This window comes from Elgaria multicarinata, chromosome 6, assembly GCF_023053635.1.
Source record: "Elgaria multicarinata webbii isolate HBS135686 ecotype San Diego chromosome 6, rElgMul1.1.pri, whole genome shotgun sequence".
In the NCBI taxonomy this organism is placed as follows: Eukaryota; Metazoa; Chordata; class Lepidosauria; order Squamata; family Anguidae; genus Elgaria; species Elgaria multicarinata.
This window is the reverse complement of record NC_086176.1, coordinates 87901305-87922407: the sequence shown is the minus strand read 5'-3', so window position 1 is coordinate 87922407 and position 21103 is coordinate 87901305. Positions and strand designations below refer to the sequence as shown.

General features: G+C 42.2%; 1 protein-coding gene across 3 annotated transcripts in view; it reads left to right on the top strand.

Moving 5' to 3' along the window:
- Nucleotides 1-21103, top strand: part of ERBIN (erbb2 interacting protein) — a 112223-nt gene that overhangs the window by 75251 nt on the left and 15869 nt on the right. For 2 of the 3 annotated variants that reach the window (XM_063127996.1, XM_063127995.1), the window contains exons 19-22: nt 2227-2341; nt 5739-5922; nt 7080-8616; nt 16257-16400. In XM_063127996.1, coding sequence (XP_062984066.1) covers nt 2227-2341; nt 5739-5922; nt 7080-8616; nt 16257-16400 — 1980 coding nt within the window. The remainder of the gene's footprint in view (nt 1-2226; nt 2342-5738; nt 5923-7079; nt 8617-16256; nt 16401-21103) is intronic. The other variant, XM_063127997.1, reaches the window with a different exon arrangement.

Genomic DNA, 21103 nt, shown 5'->3' with positions numbered 1-21103 from the left:
CCACATTCTCTGCTGCCTAAGTGACACCCAATTGTACAAAACATTTTAATTGCAATAATTAAAATAATTTTTTAAACACCATCTCCAAAACCAGTAGTTTAGGCTTCAATCCTGCACTTATGTCTTAGGCAGAAAGGCCCATTGAACTTAGTGGGGCTTAGTTCTTCAGTAGGCATGCCTAGTATTCTCTGTTAAAATCTAATTTCAAATGCCAGTACCATATACCTTCTTGAATAGCTAAGTTTTAAATTCAGAATACAAGAAATGGATAAACATTTATTTAAGGATGCAATGCTTGTAAGGCCTCGAACTTGGAGGCTTATGAGCATCCTACACAGGGTAAAAGGAGCAGTGGAGGCAATCTGGCTTTTTTGCCTATCTAGTGAAAGTGTTTCAGAGGGGGAGGGAAGGAAGCTAGAGACGCCCTAAGATAGATAATATCCTTGCCTCCTCAGTTTCCTCCCCATCCCACCTACTGAAACACCCACCCACCGCCTTTTCCCTGTCCAAGATCAAGTTTCCGACCTCAGTGAGGCATTCACTGTGCAGGGGGGAGAGGGGGCAGAGCTGGGAATCTGAAATATCCTATGGATCCATTATTATTGCCTCATCAGACAAGTTACCCTTGATATGAATGTTGATGTCCCCCAGAACCAACAGTCTGACGGGACGGGACGGGTTTTTTTCTTCAAAACTACATCCAAGACCAACTCCCTCAGCACAGATAGGGAGACTGTTGGGCATCAGGGTGAGTGGTACACCAGAAAAATCCCCACTCTGTCCCACTGGCCAAACACAGGATGCAAATAGTCCAGACTAGTAGTCAGACAGACAGGGAGTCTGGACACACACAGAGAATTTGCCATAGACCTCAGGAACCCCCCTCCCCAGTCCTCATGTTTACCTTCATGCTGAACCATGTACGCTTGTGAGCACAACTGGGAGAGGCTGACTCCCCCTTGCTTGCCCATTCAGGTTTCAATTATACATGCCAGATTGGATGCTTTATCCACAATCAAAATGGATGAGGATGATCTTATTATGAACCAATCCAGCATTTTAAAGTTTTTTCTGGAGGTATGAGGACAGGTTAATAGAGCAACCACCATACCACCACTGTCTGGGCAGTGTTCCCCTTACCTGGCTAGCCCACCTCCCAACAACATACTTGTAACTACACTAATCCCCCCCGGTATTCCACTTGACTCCATCTACCAGGCACACAAATAGGCTCGATGAGGGAAATCAGAGATGACAAAACCCAGTCAGCCAGATATTAGAGGAGTGGCCCTTACCCTTACTTCTCGCTGAAGTGGCTTCCCCCTAAGTGGTGACCCCCCACTTTGGGGTTGCTGCTACTAGGGGCTCTGCCACCTAGCATCAGGCCCAACAGATAGAGGCCTTCCCCAGGAAGAAGCACAGATGGTTTAATCAGTCTCAGGGAGGCTCTCCGCTCTTGCTGGTGATGTCAGCCTCTCTCACAGCAGCAGCCAACTGCAGCAGGCAGCAATGCAAAGCAGGACCTCAGATGTAGGGCTTAGCATAACATCCCAGCTGCCTCGTCTGTTGCACGCTTATTGCATCCAGTGCATTTTAGCATTTACTTACTTGTTGTAGTCTGAATCCATGTGGCTTTAAACAGCTCAGGCTGAAGAGGCTGCTGAATTGTACATGACAAATCCTTCAGTTTAAGTGGCAACGTTATGGTTGCCAACCTTAAGATATGACGGCATTCTTCCTGAACTAATGAGGTTAGTTCAGTGCACGCACGAAGCTTCACTGAGCAGAGTCTCCCCTGTTTACTTCATTGCTGTAGAAGGTTCCGTGTGGACATTATCTACCAAGAGAACAGTAAACTGGTTGGGAAGCGAATGTTTTTCTCCCCAGTCAAGTATCTGCTTGGAAGTGAACAACAAACAAACTGAAACTCGATATGATTTAATATTATTATAAACTGCTTTGAGAGGAAAGTGAATTTGAAATACAAAATCTGTGCAAACAGCTAGCTTAAGAAGGTTGGAGATGTTAGCTGTAACCAGTGAAAATTTCCTTTAGGAAAACATTAGAGGATTTAGTTCAATTATTTCACATAGTCAATATTAGAAATGTATAAACTTTGAAGCTATGGAACAAATAATAATTTGTGGCGGGGAGGGGAAGGAAAATATACACAATATTGACTGGCTTATCAAATCTAAACTTGGCTTCATTTTTCTCTTTCGGCAGGAGTCAGAAGAACTGTCTTCTGATGAAGAAATGAAAATAGCAGAAATGAGACCACCTCTCATAGAAACCTCCATTAACCAACCAAAAGTAGTAGCTCTTGGCAGTAGCAAAAAAGGTAGGCTCCCTTTCATTACTAAGCTTTCCAAAAAGAACTCAGTTATTCTCTGAGATGACTAATTTGTAACAGGTTATTAAATTGCTTATATCTGAAAGTATTTGGGTGCAACCTTATTTGATTTATATACCTCCTTTCTACCCAAAAACGTCACTCAAGGCGGTTGCAATAAATAGCACTAGTGCCGCAAGGTACTGTTTTCTCCCCAATGCTATTCAAGATCTAAATGAACTGTTAGGAGTGGTCGTTAGGAGATTTGGAGCACAGTGTTGTAGGTTAATGACACATTGCTCTATTTCTATGTTAAATCTGAAGCAGGAGAAGGCTGTGCAGGTCTTTGACCAGTGTCTGGATGTAGTGTTGGACTGGATGGGGACCAATAAGTTGAAACTAAATCCTGGTAAGGCAGAAGCTCTATGGGTAGGTGGCCTGGAGCTCAGGCAGTTTGTCTGTTCTAGATGGGGTTGCACTCCCTCTGAAGGAGCAGGTATGTACATCGAGGGTATTCACAGAACCATAGTTCTCTCTAGAGGCTCAAGTGGCTGCAGTGACAACAAGTGCCTTTTACCAGCGACATTGGTAGCCTCATGTCTTGACTACTGTAACAAGTCTATATGGGGCTGCTTTTATGAGTGGCCCAGAAGCTATATCTAGTGCAGAATACATCAGCAAGGTTATTATGTGATGCGTCTAGCTGCCGCCATATCATGCCTTTGTTGAAAGAACTACATTGGCTGCCGATTTGCTACAGGGCAATGTTTAGGGGTATTAACTTATAAGCCCCTAAACAACTTGGAAACACAATAACTGAGTCTTCTCTAGCATACACATGCTTGGCCGCAGCAATCATCAGAGTAGCTTCTCCAAATAAGGGATATTAGCAACCAAAGTATTTGACAACTATATTAGACAGTTGTCCAGTACTTCTGGGTCCAGAGTGAGCTTCTTCAGGAGTGTCCACAAGACTGTCTCTTTAAGGGTGGTTGGCACCACCCCTCCCACCAGCTATCCCTCCCTCCACAACTAGTTTAGTCATAACAGTCAAGCATTGAGAAAGCAAGTGGTTCGCCTTACAGCTACACCACCTTTAGCTAGCGCAACTGAAACTGATCCCACTACAGATGGAGCATTTGTCAACCCACTGGGGGGTCTGTCTGTCAAAGTCAGTATGAAGGTGAACAATTTTGTCATTAAAATGGTCAACTAGCTTAACATCGTGGTTTACTGAGAGATGGGACATCACAACCCTCCTGAACTACGCAGAACAGTTTTGCTGGGAGGCTTCTTGAAGATGCAATAGAAGTAGCCTAGTAAGCTTTTTTTGCTGCCCTCAGAGGCAGGCAATAGACACTGTTATGTGCTTTGGTTGCATTCAATTGCCTTCATGGCATGTTTGTCAGAGATACACTCTAGTCATATTTCAGCCTGTTCATACTAGGAGGTTGGAGAGGGTACTGAGGAGAGATCATGTAGATGGCTCATTTTGCCATCAACAGGACTACAAAGCTCTATTCATGAAGAAATCCCCAGGGCATTCAAGAATCCATCAGTTTCTATAAGTCTTCGGGGGGGGGATGCTATCCCTGCCCCCCATCCCTGCAGTGGAGGACTAATGCAGTAAACCCAAATCTCATCAGGAAATGGTCTGACCATAATAATGGCATCACTTGGACTCCACCTACCTTCAGACCATCCCTCTCACATCCTGGAGCAAAAACTAAATCAAAAGTATGTTGTATACTGTGTGTGACCCACAAACTGGGACATCCCCATGGTTATCATGAAGGCCATGACGTCCCAATCCAGTCCAACAGTGGCCTCAGCATGTAAGTTGAAGTCCCCCAAGTTGAAGGCCAGCATCAAGGGTAGGCATGGTTGAGGACCTGCTGATGGCCCACTCCCCAGTGGGAGCCCATTCCCTGGAACTGTTCCTCCTCTTCAGCATTGCAACCTGCTTGGGTCCTTGCTCTCATTCTGACCCAGACAACAGTGGACATGTGAACGAGGAACAATAGAGACCTACTGGCTCTTTGCATGTCAAGCCAGCAAGTGGTAGCAATGCTGAGAAAGAGAAGGAGCAATAGCAGCTGGTGCCAATGGCAGTGAGAAAGTAGAGTCATTGAGGGAGGGGCCCATTGAAGGTGTATTGTGCAAGGGCACTCAGAAACCTGGGCTGGCACTGCCCAGGATCATAGTCTTGGGGCTTTGCCATATCACATCCTAGTTTGCTTTGGCTAACTCAGTCAGGGAGGCAGCCAGCAACAGAGCAGGTGGGCTAGAAGCATCTCAACCTCTCCCTTGGACCAGCACCAGATACAGGCCCTCAATCCTTTTCTGTGGAGGAGAGGTCCCCTGGTGAGTATGATAGAACCTTTATGGACTCCCCCACTGATTGTCCAGTCTGTAATGGCATTGCACCAATTACTTGGGTGGGCACAGCTGCATTAGATCAACTCTTCCCAGTTTACCAACCCAGGCCTCAATGATGCACACTAGGTTGGCTTCCTTATCCAGGATTATAAACTGCAGAACCACCAGGCTGGAGGCAGAATACCGAATGTTGTTGAGAGGGCCACCAGAAAGATGGACAGTCTGCAGACATCTTTCCTTCCTTCTTCCCAGATGACCCATCCTTCCACCAATGCCATATCCCCCTCTACCTATGACCACTGCTATGGGGGTGCCCCTCCTGATTGTCCTCTCAATAATCTATCAAGGCACATGATGATTCTTAACCAGACAAATGGAAACACACTCCACTCACACAATAAAAAATTAAACATCTACTTAACCTCACACAATCATCCCTTCCTCCCTCTTACACTAAACTCACCACATCTACCCACCTCATGTAGCCATTCACACTCACCATGAAAGTATTCATCTACCTATCTACTCTATTCATTCCTTTGATACTAATAGCCTACCAATAATTGTCCAGGACCACTGTTAATATAACAGCAGCCAATCCTACAACACTGGAGAGGTAGTTTTCACAGGAAGGATGGGTCACAGAGACAAGTAGGAAGCCCTCTCAGCACAGCCTCACCCTGCTCTCTGCCTCTCAACTGGGTTCAACTATCCCGCACACAACTCTTCAGCTGCACAGAATGCATTATGAAACCATGGATGCATGCAACATAATTTGGTGGTTATTTTTTTGTCGATGGAAGTGTTGAAGAAACAGAATTACATTTCAGCAGTAGGCAAATGCTGTTGCTTTTAATTATTTTAAACTTAAAATGAAACTATTTAGAAGTGGAGATTTGAGTTTCAGAGCAATCTGCTTGTTAAATGTATTCAGTATGCCATCAAATATGCTTTCTTAAACTAGAATGAAAGTGTACATGGACATTTGAACAAGTTATATGCATATATTAAAACAAATTCTTTTCAGATGACAGTAAAGATGTAGATTCATTGTCGGATGACCCCACCCACAACAGCAATCAGAATAACAGCAATTGTTCCTCTCCTTCTCGAATGTCCGATTCACTTTCTGTAAATACTGACAGTAGCCGTGAAGCATCGCTGTGCTCTCCAGAAAAAGAAACTAACATGGCTGTGACTTCCAAAATCAGGTTTGAGAAATAGTATTCAGCAAGACTATTTGGAACATTAATTTATTTAGAAAACTGGCTAAATGTTTCATTTTCTGGTTTTGTGCTGATTTCCTGAATAACTTTTTCAAATGACATTTAACTTAGAAATTAAATTATGGATGTATCATTTCCTATGCAAATTGCAGAAGTATTCTCAGATCATATGTCTAAGGCCAGACCTTCTGGTGTGATATGCTCTTTTGTCCTGAGATGGGATTTGCATATGAGAGGAGCCCGTATGGCCTGGTTCAGACAACACACTAAACCATGCTGCTTAACCACAAAATGGTTAGAGGAATGCATTCCATTAACCATTTTGTGGTTAAGCAGCATGGTTTAGCGTGTTGTCTGAGCCAGGCCTATGCCTCATTTCATGATGAAAGGCAGCACAATAAGGATGAGGGGGAGAGACGCTCCTGCTTGCCCATAGTGATGGCACCAGAATTGCAGCTTATGGGAAAGTAGTAGGGGCTGGAAACAGTTGCAGCCACCCACAACTGGTTCTGCCTCGCCTTCATAAGTCAAGAAAAGTTAACTCTTTGTCGTCTCCTCTGTTTACCTCACTGCCAACGGATGAGTGAAAGTCTGCTTGCCCATGGTGCCAGAATAGTTATAGCTGATAGATAGTATTGGGAGGGGAAAATGTTATAGCTTTTGGACACACATGGACATTTTTCTTTTCACGCTGTCTTCTTGTTTTTGTATCTTGGCCTCTATCATGGCCAAGTGACGTAGAGCAGTTTAGGTAATTTAAATGGAAACAACTTTCTCCATATTCCTAGCAAAAGTGATATGCGCCTTTGAAGATACTTCCTATATTGGAATAATTACTTCAGTGTTATCCAATGGCAATATATTTTAGCATATTTTGGCAAGGAGATAATCACTACACTATAATATAGGGCTGAATCCAGACTTGGTCATATAGAGGAGATCCATTTAAATCAGTGGGACGAAAGTTAGTGATGACTAACTTATCCCATTGATTTCAGTGAATTTACTCTGCAGTCTGGATCGAACCCACTGTGTCTTAAGGTCCATTTATTAGATTGTGCAAAATGTAATTGATAAATAACTTTGATGATAAATAATGCTCTTGTTGGATTCAATTAACCAATTACACCTTTTGCTTTCAGGCAAGAAGATGAAAATTCTAATAGTGTTTTACAAAATGGAGGTGACATAAATGTCACAGCAGAAGAAAAACTGGATGCTCAAGATAAAGTTACAAATTTCACTGAATTCAGATTAAATATTGAAGAGAGATTAGCTTTAAGAGAGACAGGTGTTGAGCGTAATAGTGCTACTGATGAGTCTCACAAATTACACCAAATTAACATGAATATCTGCAAATTGATTGATGACAAAGTAATACATTCAAATGTAGTGGAAGAAATAAAAACACAGGAAATGTCATCAGTTAAAGGCCTTTTAAACAATAATATGAAAGAAGAAATCAAGCACATGGAAATTGGAAATAAATATTCTAACATGTGTCCTATGAATAATGTCAATGGACATTCTGAGGAAGTGCCTCACTCTGCAGGAAAGTCAGAGCTAAAGAGAAGTGCTACCATTGAAACAGATTCTTCTTCTTCAGAAATGTGTCTTTCAAAGAGCACTGAAGATTTGTCTCCGCAGAGGAGTGGGCCAGTTGTGAAATCCCATAGCATAACTAACATGGAGACAGGTGCTCTGAAAATCTATGATATTATCAATGACAATGGATCCCAGCAGCCAAATCCAGTGATAAAATCAGCAGTTATGGCTTCAGATGGAAAACATATAGTCCGGAGCAAGTCAGCTACTCTCCTGTATGACCAGCCATTACAAGTGTATCCTGGGTGCTCATCATCATCTGATTTAATATCTACAAAAACAGTGTTCAAATTTGATTCAAACCATAATCCTGAAGGTACTAATGTAATAAGAGGACAAGGAACTAATGCTTCACAACTATTCAGTACCCCCCAGTATAATATCCAGTATAGCAGCAGTATGGCAGCCAAAGAATCCTTGTGGCCCCCAAAACAAAACTCCCTGGTTGAACAGAGCTGCGTGCCTCAACGCCTGCCGAGGTCGGATACCACAGAGAGCTGCAATTCCGTGAAACATTCTGCCAACATGAATTTCTCTAATCATAACAATGTTAGAGCTAGTGCTGCATATAATATGCATCAGAGAATGGGTGGAAGGCATATGGAAATGTGGGCTGTTCCACCGAACGACAGACCTGTTTCTGTAGTAACCCGAAATACTCTTCAGCGGCAGAGTAGCGTCTCCTCCACTGCTTCAATGAACGTTGGTGATTCTGGACCTCCACGGCGTCCTCAGGTTCCTGAAGGGGATTATTTGACATATAGGGATTTGCACTCAATGGGAAGAGTCCCACCGATAATATCAGGCCCACAAAGACCTCTTTCTGCAAGAACCTATAGTGTTGATGGGCCAAATGTACCACGACCTCAGAGTGCTCGCCCTTCAGCAAATGAAATACCGGAGAGAACTATGTCAGTTAGTGATTTCAATTATTCAAGGACTAGCCCTTCTAAAAGAACAAACCCACGAGTTAACTCTGAACACTCTCTGCTAGATGCTCCAGGAAAAAGCAAAGTTCCTCATGACTGGAGGGAACAGGTGCTGCGACACATTGAGGCCAAAAAATTAGAAAAGGTAAACATCTCTACTACCTCTTTTTCAACTTACCATCTTCTTCCTGATTAAGCCTAAGAAAGCCCATCATTTTAAGGTATGCATGTTCTACGGTTGTGATTGTGTGCTTTGAAAATTCAATAATCTCTTGACATGTATAAACAGATTTTCTAAGACCGAAGAGTAGCACGTATCCAGCAATACACGGCGATAACAATTACTGTATGACACCTGGCTATCTGCTTTGTTTGGAAGAGTGAGCTCCTCAGTGATCTGGGAAATTCATTTGCCATAACGTTTTGTAAATAAGAAATGAATAAGTGAAGTGCTTCATCCCGTTTGCATTTCAGATACTAAAACTTGATTAATATGGCGCTAGAATGGCATTTGTTACTACTTTGGCATTGCTGGGCCCCACAGCACTCCAATGACATTTGAATAAAAGATTCATTGGCATTGTCTAAAAACAGTCTGGGGAGAGAATGAGAAGTTCATTTGCCAATGCCTTGCCTTCCTGGAGGTGAGAGCACTGATGTGGGAGTTTTTCATATGATTCAGTTCGGATGTTACTGGGGAAGTGATAATCATACTCTTCCAGTAAGATATAGATTGATCCTTACTTGACACTTTAAGGTCAAGTCAAGCAACCTTTTTTTTTTTTTGCCAACAAGGTGACTCTTTATAGCAGGGATATCAAACCTCAATCCTGCAAGCCAAATCCAGCCCCCTGGAGTTTCCCAGATGGCAATGTTTCCTTCCCCATCTCCCATTCCCTTTCCCCCAAATGTAAATCTTTGGGTGGTTTCCTGACTTTTGCACATTTCACCTCCATTCTGGAAGTTTGAAATGCCTCTCCTAAGGCTTAGTTACTGGCAGTAAGAGCTGTAAGCTAAATTATGCTGGTATTTTTTGTATTTCCGCCTCACTTACTGGCAGTAAGAGCTGTAAGCTAAATTATGCTGGTATTTTTTGTATTTTCCCCTTTGCTGTTGTCCCTGCCCCCTTTCTCTTCAGCCCTGCTTATCGCTTGAGTGCTCCTTCCCCAGAGAGCTTATCCTAAACTCGATTTGGCCCTGAGGCTGAAAGAGGTTTAGCACCCCAGCTCTATCAGTACCTTTGTAGTGTTGGGGCCACGTAAAATTCTTTCATTAGGCCTCTACTTCGTTCCCAGGATTTAAAACCTGCTTGGCAAGAGATAGCAAATAAAAAATGGGCTATAGGGGGATCACCTGCAAATGACTCCACCAGAATCCCACTTCATGGCATGCTTGTATTCTCCCTCTTTCTCTACCCCCTCTTTCTCATACACACATGGAGGGAGGGGGTTGTCAGTCACAACGAGTTTTGTATTTTAGTTTACTGACCAAATGGGCTTGTTTGGGGAGAGGAAGGTTTTTAAATGGTAAACTTTGTTTTTAGAGACTTCTCCGGGCCTATTGGAGATGGAAGGCTTTGATATTAGTGAGCGGGCTTAAGTGAAGGACGTTCTCCTCTTGCTTAGTTTGTGGCAATAAGAAGTCAAGAACTGATTTTTGCTTGATTATTGTCAGTAGCAGTCTTGTAGTGAATTACTAGTACTTTGGAAATACTGTGTTTGTCTTGAGTGCTGCATGCGATACTGTACTGGAAGTAATATAAGAACAGACCTATAGAGGTTTTTTTTGGTGAGCTTGTTTCCCCTCAAAATGCAGTCTGTCCTCATTGCTGTCTCTTTGTGCAGGAGCAGTTTGATGTAGAAAAATGTGCAAATGCATTCAGAATATTTAAAAATAATAACTAAGGATTATTTATTTATTCTGTAAATCATTATACTGCTACAATAACAGGCAATTTCAAATCGATTTCAGTGAAATAGACATTTAAGAGGTTATCGTAAAACCTATATAAATGCCAAGATATTTATATTTCATGCAGCAGAAATTAGTAAGATATTGTTACTGTATGGGGAAGGGCAAATATTTTTATGTATCTAAAACTTATGCACAAATAATTTATTCAGTGTCGTGTCCACAGCTTTGAATTGTCTTAAACCAGTTTGTGTTGAAACATTAAGTTGTATTACTATTTTATTTTCAGATTGCTATTAAGGATATAAATTTATATTTTTGATTCATTGAGAAACGAACAGAAATGTCTTAAGTTTCTGAGCTGGCCTTACTTACCCTTCACCTTCCTCAACAGTGGAGTGAAAACAGCTCTCACCTGAGCTGCTGCCCCTTCAGGAGCTGGCTATACTGTCCTTGCCTTTTCCAGTTGCCTTTTATAATTGGGAAAGGCAAAGGGTGAGTGAAGCTGACTTGAGTAGTTGCCACAAGGAAAGCTCTTTGAGATGGCCGCTTAGCTGGAAGTCATTTTTATTCAGCCTTTTCCTTTGCTGACGGAGAACGTGAGGGCCAAGTGAAGCCAGTTGAGCAGGTGAGTTCAAGCAGCAGCAGTTCAGCCGGGAGCCAGCCACCTACCCACCCTCTCTTCTCAGGGGTGGGTGGGGCCTTTGTGGGCCAGCGGGCCAGAGGTTCCCCATCCCCACTGTAAATAAGTTATAGAAGGAGGTATATTTGGCATGCAGAATGGTTTCATACGGCCCACACCTACTGACAATTGCTTGCTATTCTGTGGTTGAAAATGCAGTGAGACCTACTGCTTGGGTCAACATCCATGTTCTGTGTCTGCAGCTGTTCTGGCATGTCCCTTAGAATAGAGGACTGCTTTGCTTGAGTATTTGTTCTCACTATCGGAGGCACCCGAGGCTGCTTTAGGTTAAATGCAACTTTTCGAAGCTGTTGCAATGTAGATTGGATCTATTTTCTGACTCAATGGGTATCTGTGCCCAAGAGATGTAAAATATTTACTATAAAGATCTAGTATAAAATTTAATGTTTTTATTACTTGCCAACATGTCATGGGTGAGAAAATCTTTGGGAGTAAGAATACTCAGGGCCAAATATCCAGAGGCAGACCCCATAACAGCACCTAAATTAGGCTACCAGAAAAACCTGGAGTGGATTTTTTAGGAAAAAGTGCTTGTGTTCTATAGTTCTGAGCGGCATCAGCAAGGATTTCTTCTTCCCTTTCTCCTTGTTTCTCTTTGTGGAAATGCTACATATTTGCACCACCATTTTCAATATCTATCTTGATGCTTGGTATTGTGTTTAGCTTCTCTTCCTTCCCCATGTGCAAAGCTGCTTCCCTCAGCAGATTTTTTTCCTTTTGGAATGCAGCAGCAGCAGCAGGTGAAGAACATTTGCAGCCCCAATCTCCTTCCTTCACCCTGAGAATTTATTCCAAATACCTTCCAATCAACCAGATCCCACCACTTCATTCCAAATGCAGGAAGTTTTTAAAATAACTAGGAAGGTTTGTTTTGTAAATTGATTGAGTGGGAAAGCAGTAATGGATTTTTGTGTGGAGTGGAAGAATTGTGGGTTGGATCCAGACTAGTGGGGAGCAGAACTCTGGACACATTTGCAGGTCCAAGTGGGGGGAAGGTGATTTTTGTTGCTTCCTCCTTCCTCTGCAGCCATCCAGAACAATGTGGGAGATGACACTGTGTTGGATCCATCTCCCTCCCTCCCTCCTTCCCTCCCTCCCTCCTCTAGTTTGAGCCCTCTGCTGGATCCAAGCCCTTCCACAAACAGAAAGGGTCCTGTTCTCAGAAGGGAAGTCTGGATGCAACCCTGTGGGTTTAGCTATGCTATTAAAAACAAATCCTAGGCTCAGCAAGTCATCTTATTTCTTAATTCTAAGTATTGCCTTGCCTAAAACAAGAAAACAAACAGAGGAATATTGTGGAAACGGTTATTCCGTTCATTAAGAAAGATAGGGAGGGCAGAGAGGTAGGTATTGGGTGTGTGCATTTGAAGTTGTCAGTGGCATCCAGTGGGTACTCCTTGAAATGGAATGCTGGACTGATCCGGCAAGGTGGGTTTTTTTTGGGGTTTTTTTTTTTTAAATTTTGGCTGGGTATCAGAGTGAGAATTCTTGGAGAATCAACTCTATGCAGACTATAGTAAATAGTTGCACGGTAGGGTATGAATGTTTGTAATGACTATATCCTGAAAGAGAATTTGGAGGTCTAGACCTGTACTTCCTCAAAGGCTGTGTTTGGATATAATGTTAAGGTTCTATGGGAATGAGCCTGGGCAAGCCTTGGGCTCACATTCTCACCTCTTCCCTGTGAAAAGCTGTGAGTAGGAGATCAAGCATTTCCTTACAATTTCAGCTAACTGTGGCTTGTTGTTTTGTCCAAATCAGGACAGATTATGGCCGGTTCTAATCATGGTTTATCTGAATGAACCAGGATCATAAATCACAGTTTGAATTTGGGTTGTTTAGACAAACCTAACCACAGTTTGTCCTGGTTTGGACATAGCGGCAAACTGCAATTAGTTAAAAACCGAAAGCAAATGCTTCCAATCTCTTCCTCACAGCTACTCTGTAGGAGGGGGAGTGTGTGAACCTCAGGGTCATTCTTGTAGCACTAAATTATAGCTTTGCATTATGTTACATTGCTTTGCTACACAGGACTTCCTCTGTTCTGATGTTATAATATTGCTGCTGAGAAGGCACAGTGCATGGACACATGCCATACTGTTATTCTCTCATGTGAAGCAGTGCCCAGGTGAATTCAGGTTGATTTTAATCACTCGGAAACACTCTGAAAATTAGGATTTCCTGGTGGCAGCCATACTGTCATTTAGACCTTAGACTTCAGAAACTAGTTTCATTTCTTAAATAATACTTAATACTAAGCTTAATGTTTGTTTAGGAAACACTCACTTGAAATGGCACTCTTTAGAAGAGTTTGTTTAAAAGGAATATTTTACATACAAAAGTTATATTATGGAACTTTTTTTTTAGTACCCGTAGTAAGGAAGCACAGTTAACTTTCACCATTTTAATGTATTAATTGGACTTCACCAGTGATTATTTTAAATGAGCCCCTGTTGAGACTGAATTCAGTAAAGGTCACATCAGGGATTATAAATTCTACATGTGAAACTGGTAGAAAAGTCATTAAAAGAATTTAGGCCAAAGTACTCAAACTAAGCTCACAGAGTTTGCCTCATGTGCAAGAACCTGAATGCATTTTAATGTCATAACCTAAGTAAAATAAACAGGCCCCTGACTGTAGAATGGGGAAATGGATGCTGTAGTGTCCTAAACTTCTCTTTAGTGATCTGAACCTGAAAAAGCAACCTTGATCCCCAATACTCTGGCCACTGGAATGCCTGGTCTACACACGGTGCAGAATTGAGGTACTAAAGTAGACTGTACCACTTCAGACTACAAGTAGAGAGGCCTTTTTTTAATTGCAATGTTTATCCCATGTGCCACATTTACTTACAGTTTAAAAAGAACAAAACTCTAGCACATCAGGGGAGAGCCTTATATCCCAGTTCACCCCCTGCTGTGATAATTTTGTGATTCCAGAACATTTTTGACGTAGAGGAACATCCTAAAATGCAATGCCCCACTCTCAGTCTGAAATGATACAGTCTGTTCTACAACTTCGGGACACTGCCACCTCATTCTGTGGCATGAATAGACCAGGCTAAGGTTAATACCGTTAACCTTAGCCTGGTCTATTCATGGGGTCTATTCATGGGGTAGTTATTGCAGCATGTCTCCTTTCTACCCCACATTGGCATGTCAGAAGTCCCCAGATCATATGGGGGGAGTTCACAATGTGTGTCTTTCCCAAAGCCAGTGAAACTCCAAATCTTATGAGGAGTCACAGTAGATTGGTAAGTAGCCTTCTTCTATATGACCCTGAAAACCTATTAAGATCTTTAACAGAGGTGACTCCTGAAATACAAATAGTTTCCAGGCTTTGAAACTCCTTCCCAAGGAAAGCCCACCTTACCACTTCTTTAAAGGCCTTTTGCTGTATTTTAAAGATCTTGCTTTTTTGTTGGAAGCTGCTTTAATAGTTTTATTGGATACCTCTTGATGATTCTTTTAACCTCTGCTGTTTAATTTTTGTATGGTATTATTTTTCTTTTTTTATTGTTTTAATTTATTATTCTCCACTGCCTTGTCTTCTTGAGGGAAAAATGAGATAAAAATGTCTTAATCAGCATCACTGTTCTCTGCTAAGGAGCTGTTGGAAAGGCCCCCAAGAGGACTTTGATGTCGCAATCCTATGGTTGCGCTCCTGACAGATGGAGGGCTCCGGGCTCAGAGCCAGCTGCCTATCCAATGCCCTTCCAGCAAGAGCAAAGGACAGAGGTGATTTCGGCTCTGTTCCTCCTTTTAAAGTACAAAAAGCAACTAGATGAGCGTCTGAGGCCATCTAGCTGACGGTGGGGACTGGAGATGCCATAGGATACTATACAACCGGCCTTTCCCTTCCCCGCCCACCAATACACCCTCTTTTCTCTCTTTCCAACTTCTCTTATGAAATTGCAGTTGCAACCTCATAAGAAAAGCTTTCTGCGGTGCATGGGAGGGGGAGGGAAGATCTATAATTGGGTCTCCTCCTACATGCTCATTGTGGAGGATGGGATCTGTAGCCTCCTCTGGCACCCTAGATGCTCTCTAGAGGCTGTAGGATGGCTCTCTTAGAATTTTAGCCCATGTTTATTTCTGTTGCCTTGTGTAGCGCAGAGTGGTAAAGCAGCAGTTTCTGCAGCTGAAACTCTTCCCACGGCCTGAGTTCTATCCCAGCAGAAGCTGGTTTCAGGCAGCCGGCTTGGGTCAACTCAGCCTTCCATCCTCCTGAAGTCGGTAAAATGAGTACCCAACGGCAAACCACCCCGCTATAAGGCCTGCCAAGAAAACGTCAGCGAAAGCTGGCATCCCTCCAAGAGTCAGTAATGACTCAGTGCTTGCACGAGAGGTTCCTTTCCTTTTCCTTATTTCTGTTGGTTTCCCCTTAACATCTAATAATATGGCAAAACATTTTAGGGACTGTGATTTCTCTTTAATAGTTTCAGCAATGTACTGAATTCACTTCTCAAGTGCCCGAAGTTTGTAAAAAATGTTGCCTTTAATGTTTGTTGTATGTGTTCTTCATTCACAAAACTCTGTAATAAAAGTTGGTAGCTTAAACCAATGTCATAATTGTCAAACTAAGCATTGGAAAGTGGTATAACTTTACAAAACAAAACAACATAAGGACTGCATTTAAAGTTTAAAATACATCCTATAGTCTTCTACATTTGATAGTAAGCATGTTAATCTTCAGCTATCCTAATTTTGTGCTGGTGTTTGAAAGATCAGAAAAGAATGTTTGAAGCATCTGCATTTTGTACTGAAGAAATAATGTAGAAATATGTTGAGACAGTTTTTTGCTCAGAGTATTTTTCCAGAAAAGTGTACTTCAATCATCCCCTCTCTGTCAACATAGCTGCCCATAGGGTATGTTGACAGTGTTTAAAATATGACAACTAAGCATCTGTTTTCTTAGCCACATGTACATTTGAATGGGCTTTTCATGTGATTTGTGTGTGTATTATGTCAGGCTGCATGTTCAACTACACTTGAAGAGAGCACATGGCGTGTCAGTGAGATTTTGGAAGCGCAATGGGTGTTACCCTTTGTGTGCATGATTATTTTTGCATGATATGCAGTATGTGTGTCTGTACTGACCCTGTGTATAACGTGTCTCGTGGTTTATGCATGCTGCACTAATCTCTGTTATCTGTCCCTTCTTTATTCAGAGCATGCTGTCTAGGTCCTTTAATTCCAATTATGCTCCAGTTAGCAGCTTCCACTATGGCAGCTCTAGGGATCTGCATGGCAGCCAAGGCAATGTTGCCTTGAGTGTTGCAGACAGAAGATGTTCTGGTGTACACATTGTTCGTGTGAGTACATGCATAAAAAGATGATTGTTAGTAAGAAATTGGAAAGGGCATGTGATATGTTTTTAAACATGTGCATTCTTGTAATTTGTGTAATTATTTGGTTATTTGTGTATAGGACTGTTATGGCTGGTTCCACCCGTTACTGTAATATGGTTCAATAATGGCAATTATTGAAGAATGTTTTCCTTTAATATTTCTGAGTTTTATGCTAACGCATCAGAGATGGTCAGTTCTGAAAGCAGAACAGAAAGTATCATCATTTTTTAAAAAATATTCAGCCAACATGTCTTACCCATGAATCAGCTAATAGCCATATAAATATATGGGAAGAATCTATCCTGAGATCAAATTGGCAAGTGACTTTAGGTATTCTCCTCGAGGATGGAAAATACATTTCCTGCTTCGAGTTGCTTAGATAATTGAGCAATACAATCCATGTTTTGTATTCTTCAAGCATATCTGACATTGGTGTAACTTTATTGTTTCTGCTTTTAGTCTGTGGAATTCTATGATAATTTAAATTATCTGGAGTAGTGATTTCATATATTTCCATTGGCTCACTCTGATGTTTTAGCGTCTTTATCACCGCACCTTTGTTATGTTTTTCCCTTTAACTTTAAATCGTACACTTTAAACAGGGATCCTTTTAAAAATGAAACTGATCAGATTGTGTAAACAGTATGCAGTTTTGTGTTGATAAGACATAGGTATTGGCAGGAACACTATTTACTTTGGGGTTTTACTTTCTCCCCAGGGTTTTCACATTCGTTTGTCTCCAGGGATAGTCTGTCAATTAACAACATCCCCATCCCATTGATCACACAAGAAACCCTGACTTTATCTTTGATGCTTTCCTCCTAATATTTAGTGTATTTCCAAGTCATATTGCTTCTCCATGTACAACACTGCAAAATGTGACCTTTTATGTCTTACCTCTGAGCAAAAACTCCAGTTCACACTCTGGTCATTTCTCACTTTGACTTCTGCAGTCTTCTTATTTTTTGCCTTCTATTGCCACATCAAAGCCTTCTCACATCTTCACCTATCATCATTCAGACCATAACATGCCCTGTTTTAAATCCCTATACTGTCTTCTTGTCCACACTTGTATCCTCCACAGCCTCTTTGGCTTTACCCTTCTATTTAATATCTACATTGTAAACTTCAGTCTTCCAGCTCTATCACCCTCAGTCAGTTCAAGCTTTCCTATTCACTTACATAATTCTGCATTTTCTCCTTGCTACCCTTATGCTCGGAACTCTCTTCCCATGTGTCCTTTGGCTTCATCCCACACTGAGCTAAGCATAAGCATGTGTAATTGAACAGAACCTTATTCTTCCCCTGTTGCCTTTGCCTTCGTCTTTCTCCCCGTCTTCCATTGTCTCACACTGTGTAAGTTTTACATTGTAAGTTCCAGGGATGTATCTTCTTATTTTAGCTGGTGAAATGCCATGCACACTGATAGTGCACTGTTGTTGTAAACTAGGTCTGTTTGGATTACGTTTGTAGTAAAGTGAGAATAGCTGTCCCAATACCTCCTACCTTTCAGTTCCTGAAGAAAAATAAGTAACAGAAATTATGTATAGAGGTATTCATACAAACTAAATAGTTAACTTGTTTTAGAAAGACAAAATATACGAACAGCATCGGTAAACAGTATGAGCCAAAAAAAGGGGGGGGTGATAAATCTATCAGACTGAAGTTAATAAAAGACTATTGTGTTAAGTTTGCACATTCTTAAATAGCAGCTGTTTCTGTGAATAGTTTTATTGTGCATTTCTGAGTCTTTTAAAAGTTCCAGTGTTTGCAAAAGCCAAGGTTCTTCTTCATGGTCTGTGTCATTCACACATCTTGACTCTGCGCCTGCGCGGAGCCTCGTTCAGGAAAACTTACATAGCTGAGACATTTTGGGAAGGAACCCCTCCCCACACTGCATACTGGGTATGCCTGAAGGGGTTCCCACCCATTTCGCTCAGTTCTCTTTCGACCGCCATCGTGGCAGCTTCGTTTAGTGACTTCTATGTTGGAATTCTTGTTAGAGGCGTTTTTCGTCTTCGTTCTTCTATCTAAAAAAAAAGAAAAAAGATTCTATATTTTTTTCTTTCTCTTTACTTTTAAATTTTGGAGATCGGGACTCACGGCTGCTGGCCTGCTATTGCCCTGAGCGGCGTATGGACCTCTGGGCCCCATTCAGGAAATGTTCCAAATGTGGCAGTAAATTGCCCCCTTCCAACGGACACTCCTTGTGCTTACTTTGCTTAGGACAGGAACAAGTTGTGGAATTGTGCCATTTTTGCCAAGCTTTTTCAAAGCAGACAAGATGGCACAGGTTGGACAAACTTAAGGCCATTCTCTGGAGTAAAGCCTTGCAAGCAGTGGACACCCCTACAAAGGTTCAGTCTCTGGGATGGATGTCTGTCATGGATTCTTTGGAGCGTTTCCCTCTCTCACCTTTGCTTGAGAGTGAAGACACCTAAACAGGTCAGCAACGTAGTGGGAGAAGGAAAGAAAAGAAAGAAAAAGAGGCCCCAACTGGGTAACAAGACTCCTGTACATTCGCCACCCATTGTACAACCGCTAGAATTGGTTGACCCTGATGTTTCCTCTCCACACCATATCAATGTCGATTGTATCGACGTCGATCTCAGCGAAATCAAACCTGCTTCGCCACCGATAGACTCTATTCAGTTTCCATCCAGGTTATTGGTACCGCCAGGAACGGCTCCACTTTGGCACTCACTGATTCCAATGGCTAGAAATGTGCCAAGTATTCAACGTCCATCCCTATCGGTTTCTGAAGGGGAAATTCAAGAACTTTCACTGCAACCTATAGTGGCAAGAGAACTTTGACATGAAGTTCCACGGAGAAAGCATAGATGCGACTCACCGAATCAATGTTCTCTGCACCATCTGACAGAGGATATTACTATCATAGATCGCAATCAAGAGACTGATCCAGATCGCCACTGGACTGGGATAGACGCTCAGATTGGGGTCGACATCCATATAGATCCAGATATTGGGGACATGATCCTAGAGCAGACAGCTACTATTCTGATAGGCGTTATGTTTCCCTGCCACAATATCGATTCTGTGCGCTGTCTCCCTCAAGGCAGAGAGATGATCCATTCCGAGAGGTCTCATCCACCACCTCCACCTTCTCATTCTGAGGTTCACGCTCGGCCAGATCAGCATGTAATCCCTCTTCGAGACTTCGGCCAACCCACAAGGAGGGATTGCCACCCTGTCTGACCTGGAGGATTACTGTTTCGGAATCGTCCTCTCCGGTCTCGGTTCAACCTTCAGTCTCATCACCAGATGCAGAAGTCATTTCTCATGATGCCCTCTCCCCTTCTGAAGATTTGGGCCAATTTTCCAATCAATTTTGTATTTGTGCTTTTAACATGTTGGTTGTTTTATTGTGGTTTTAATTTTTGTGAACTGCCCAGAGAGCTTCGGCTATTGGGCGGTATAAAAATGTTATAAATAAATAAATAAATAAAATAAATCAAGTCTTTCGGATGGCACAGGTGTTGGGCCTTACAGTGCAACAGGCAGCTGCTACTGTTCAGGACCCTGTTTTTGATTCTGTAACAATGGATGCTGTTTGCCCAATAGCAATACCAATGTTACCAGCTCTACTAAACACAATTAAACAATCGTGCCTCTATGCCTCCTACGTCCAAGAAACTTAAAGGTCAGTACAAGATACAACCCAGAGGAGGCTGGGTTTCTTTTTCAACAACCAGTGCCCAATTCAGTTGTTGTCGAGGCAGCACAGGGAAAGATGACACGCCAAAACTCATCGCCTACAGATAAAGAAGGTCAGCGCTTAGACCTACTTGGAAAAAGAGTGTACTCTTCAGCGGGACTTGGGCTACGAGTATCGGACTACCAGGCAGCCATATCAGGCTACCAGCTGTTACTGTGGGAAAAGTTAGGGAAGCTTATGGAATGTCTTCCCAAGGACAAGTGTAAATTAGTAAGATTATTCCACAGTGAGGCAACGTGTTTGTCAGGGCAATAGATTCACATCTCTCGACATCAGGTCAACTGTACAGCTAAAACCTCAGTTGCATCTGTAGCGCTTCAGAGACATGCATGTCTCCAATTCGCAAGAAATATGCTCCAAAATTGAAGATTTGCCATTCGACGGTACAGGCCTATTTAATAGTAACACTGATGATGCTTTAATGCCATTCAAAAAGCTCATACAATGGCAAGGAAGTTGGGTTTAACACAAACTCTTTACCAGCTTCAGAGACATTGGTCACATCCTCGTTCTTCCTTCCAACAATTTCAATGTCGTCCACAGCAGCAGCAACAACTGGTCTACTGGCAGAAGCCTCCACAACAGAGAAAGCAGTTTTCCGCCTCCAGGGGTAAGATTTTTTCAAAAAAATATATTGAAGGTGCCCCTCAATGTCGATTCTGACTTCTTCATTCTAAGCCTTTAGCATTTTGGCCTTTTTTATGGATAGATTGGATTCTTTTCCCCCCCTCTGGTCAACAATCACGTTGGACACTTGGGTACTCTCTATTATTCAAATAGGTTATAGACTAAGTTGGGAGTCGTCCCTCCTCTGGGGACCATGAAACCTCACAAAATCCTACTCTACTTACTGAAATTGATGTGCTTCTAAATAAAGGAGCTATAGAACGGGTTCCTTGAACTTCAAGAGGGGTTTGGTTCGCTTCCATCG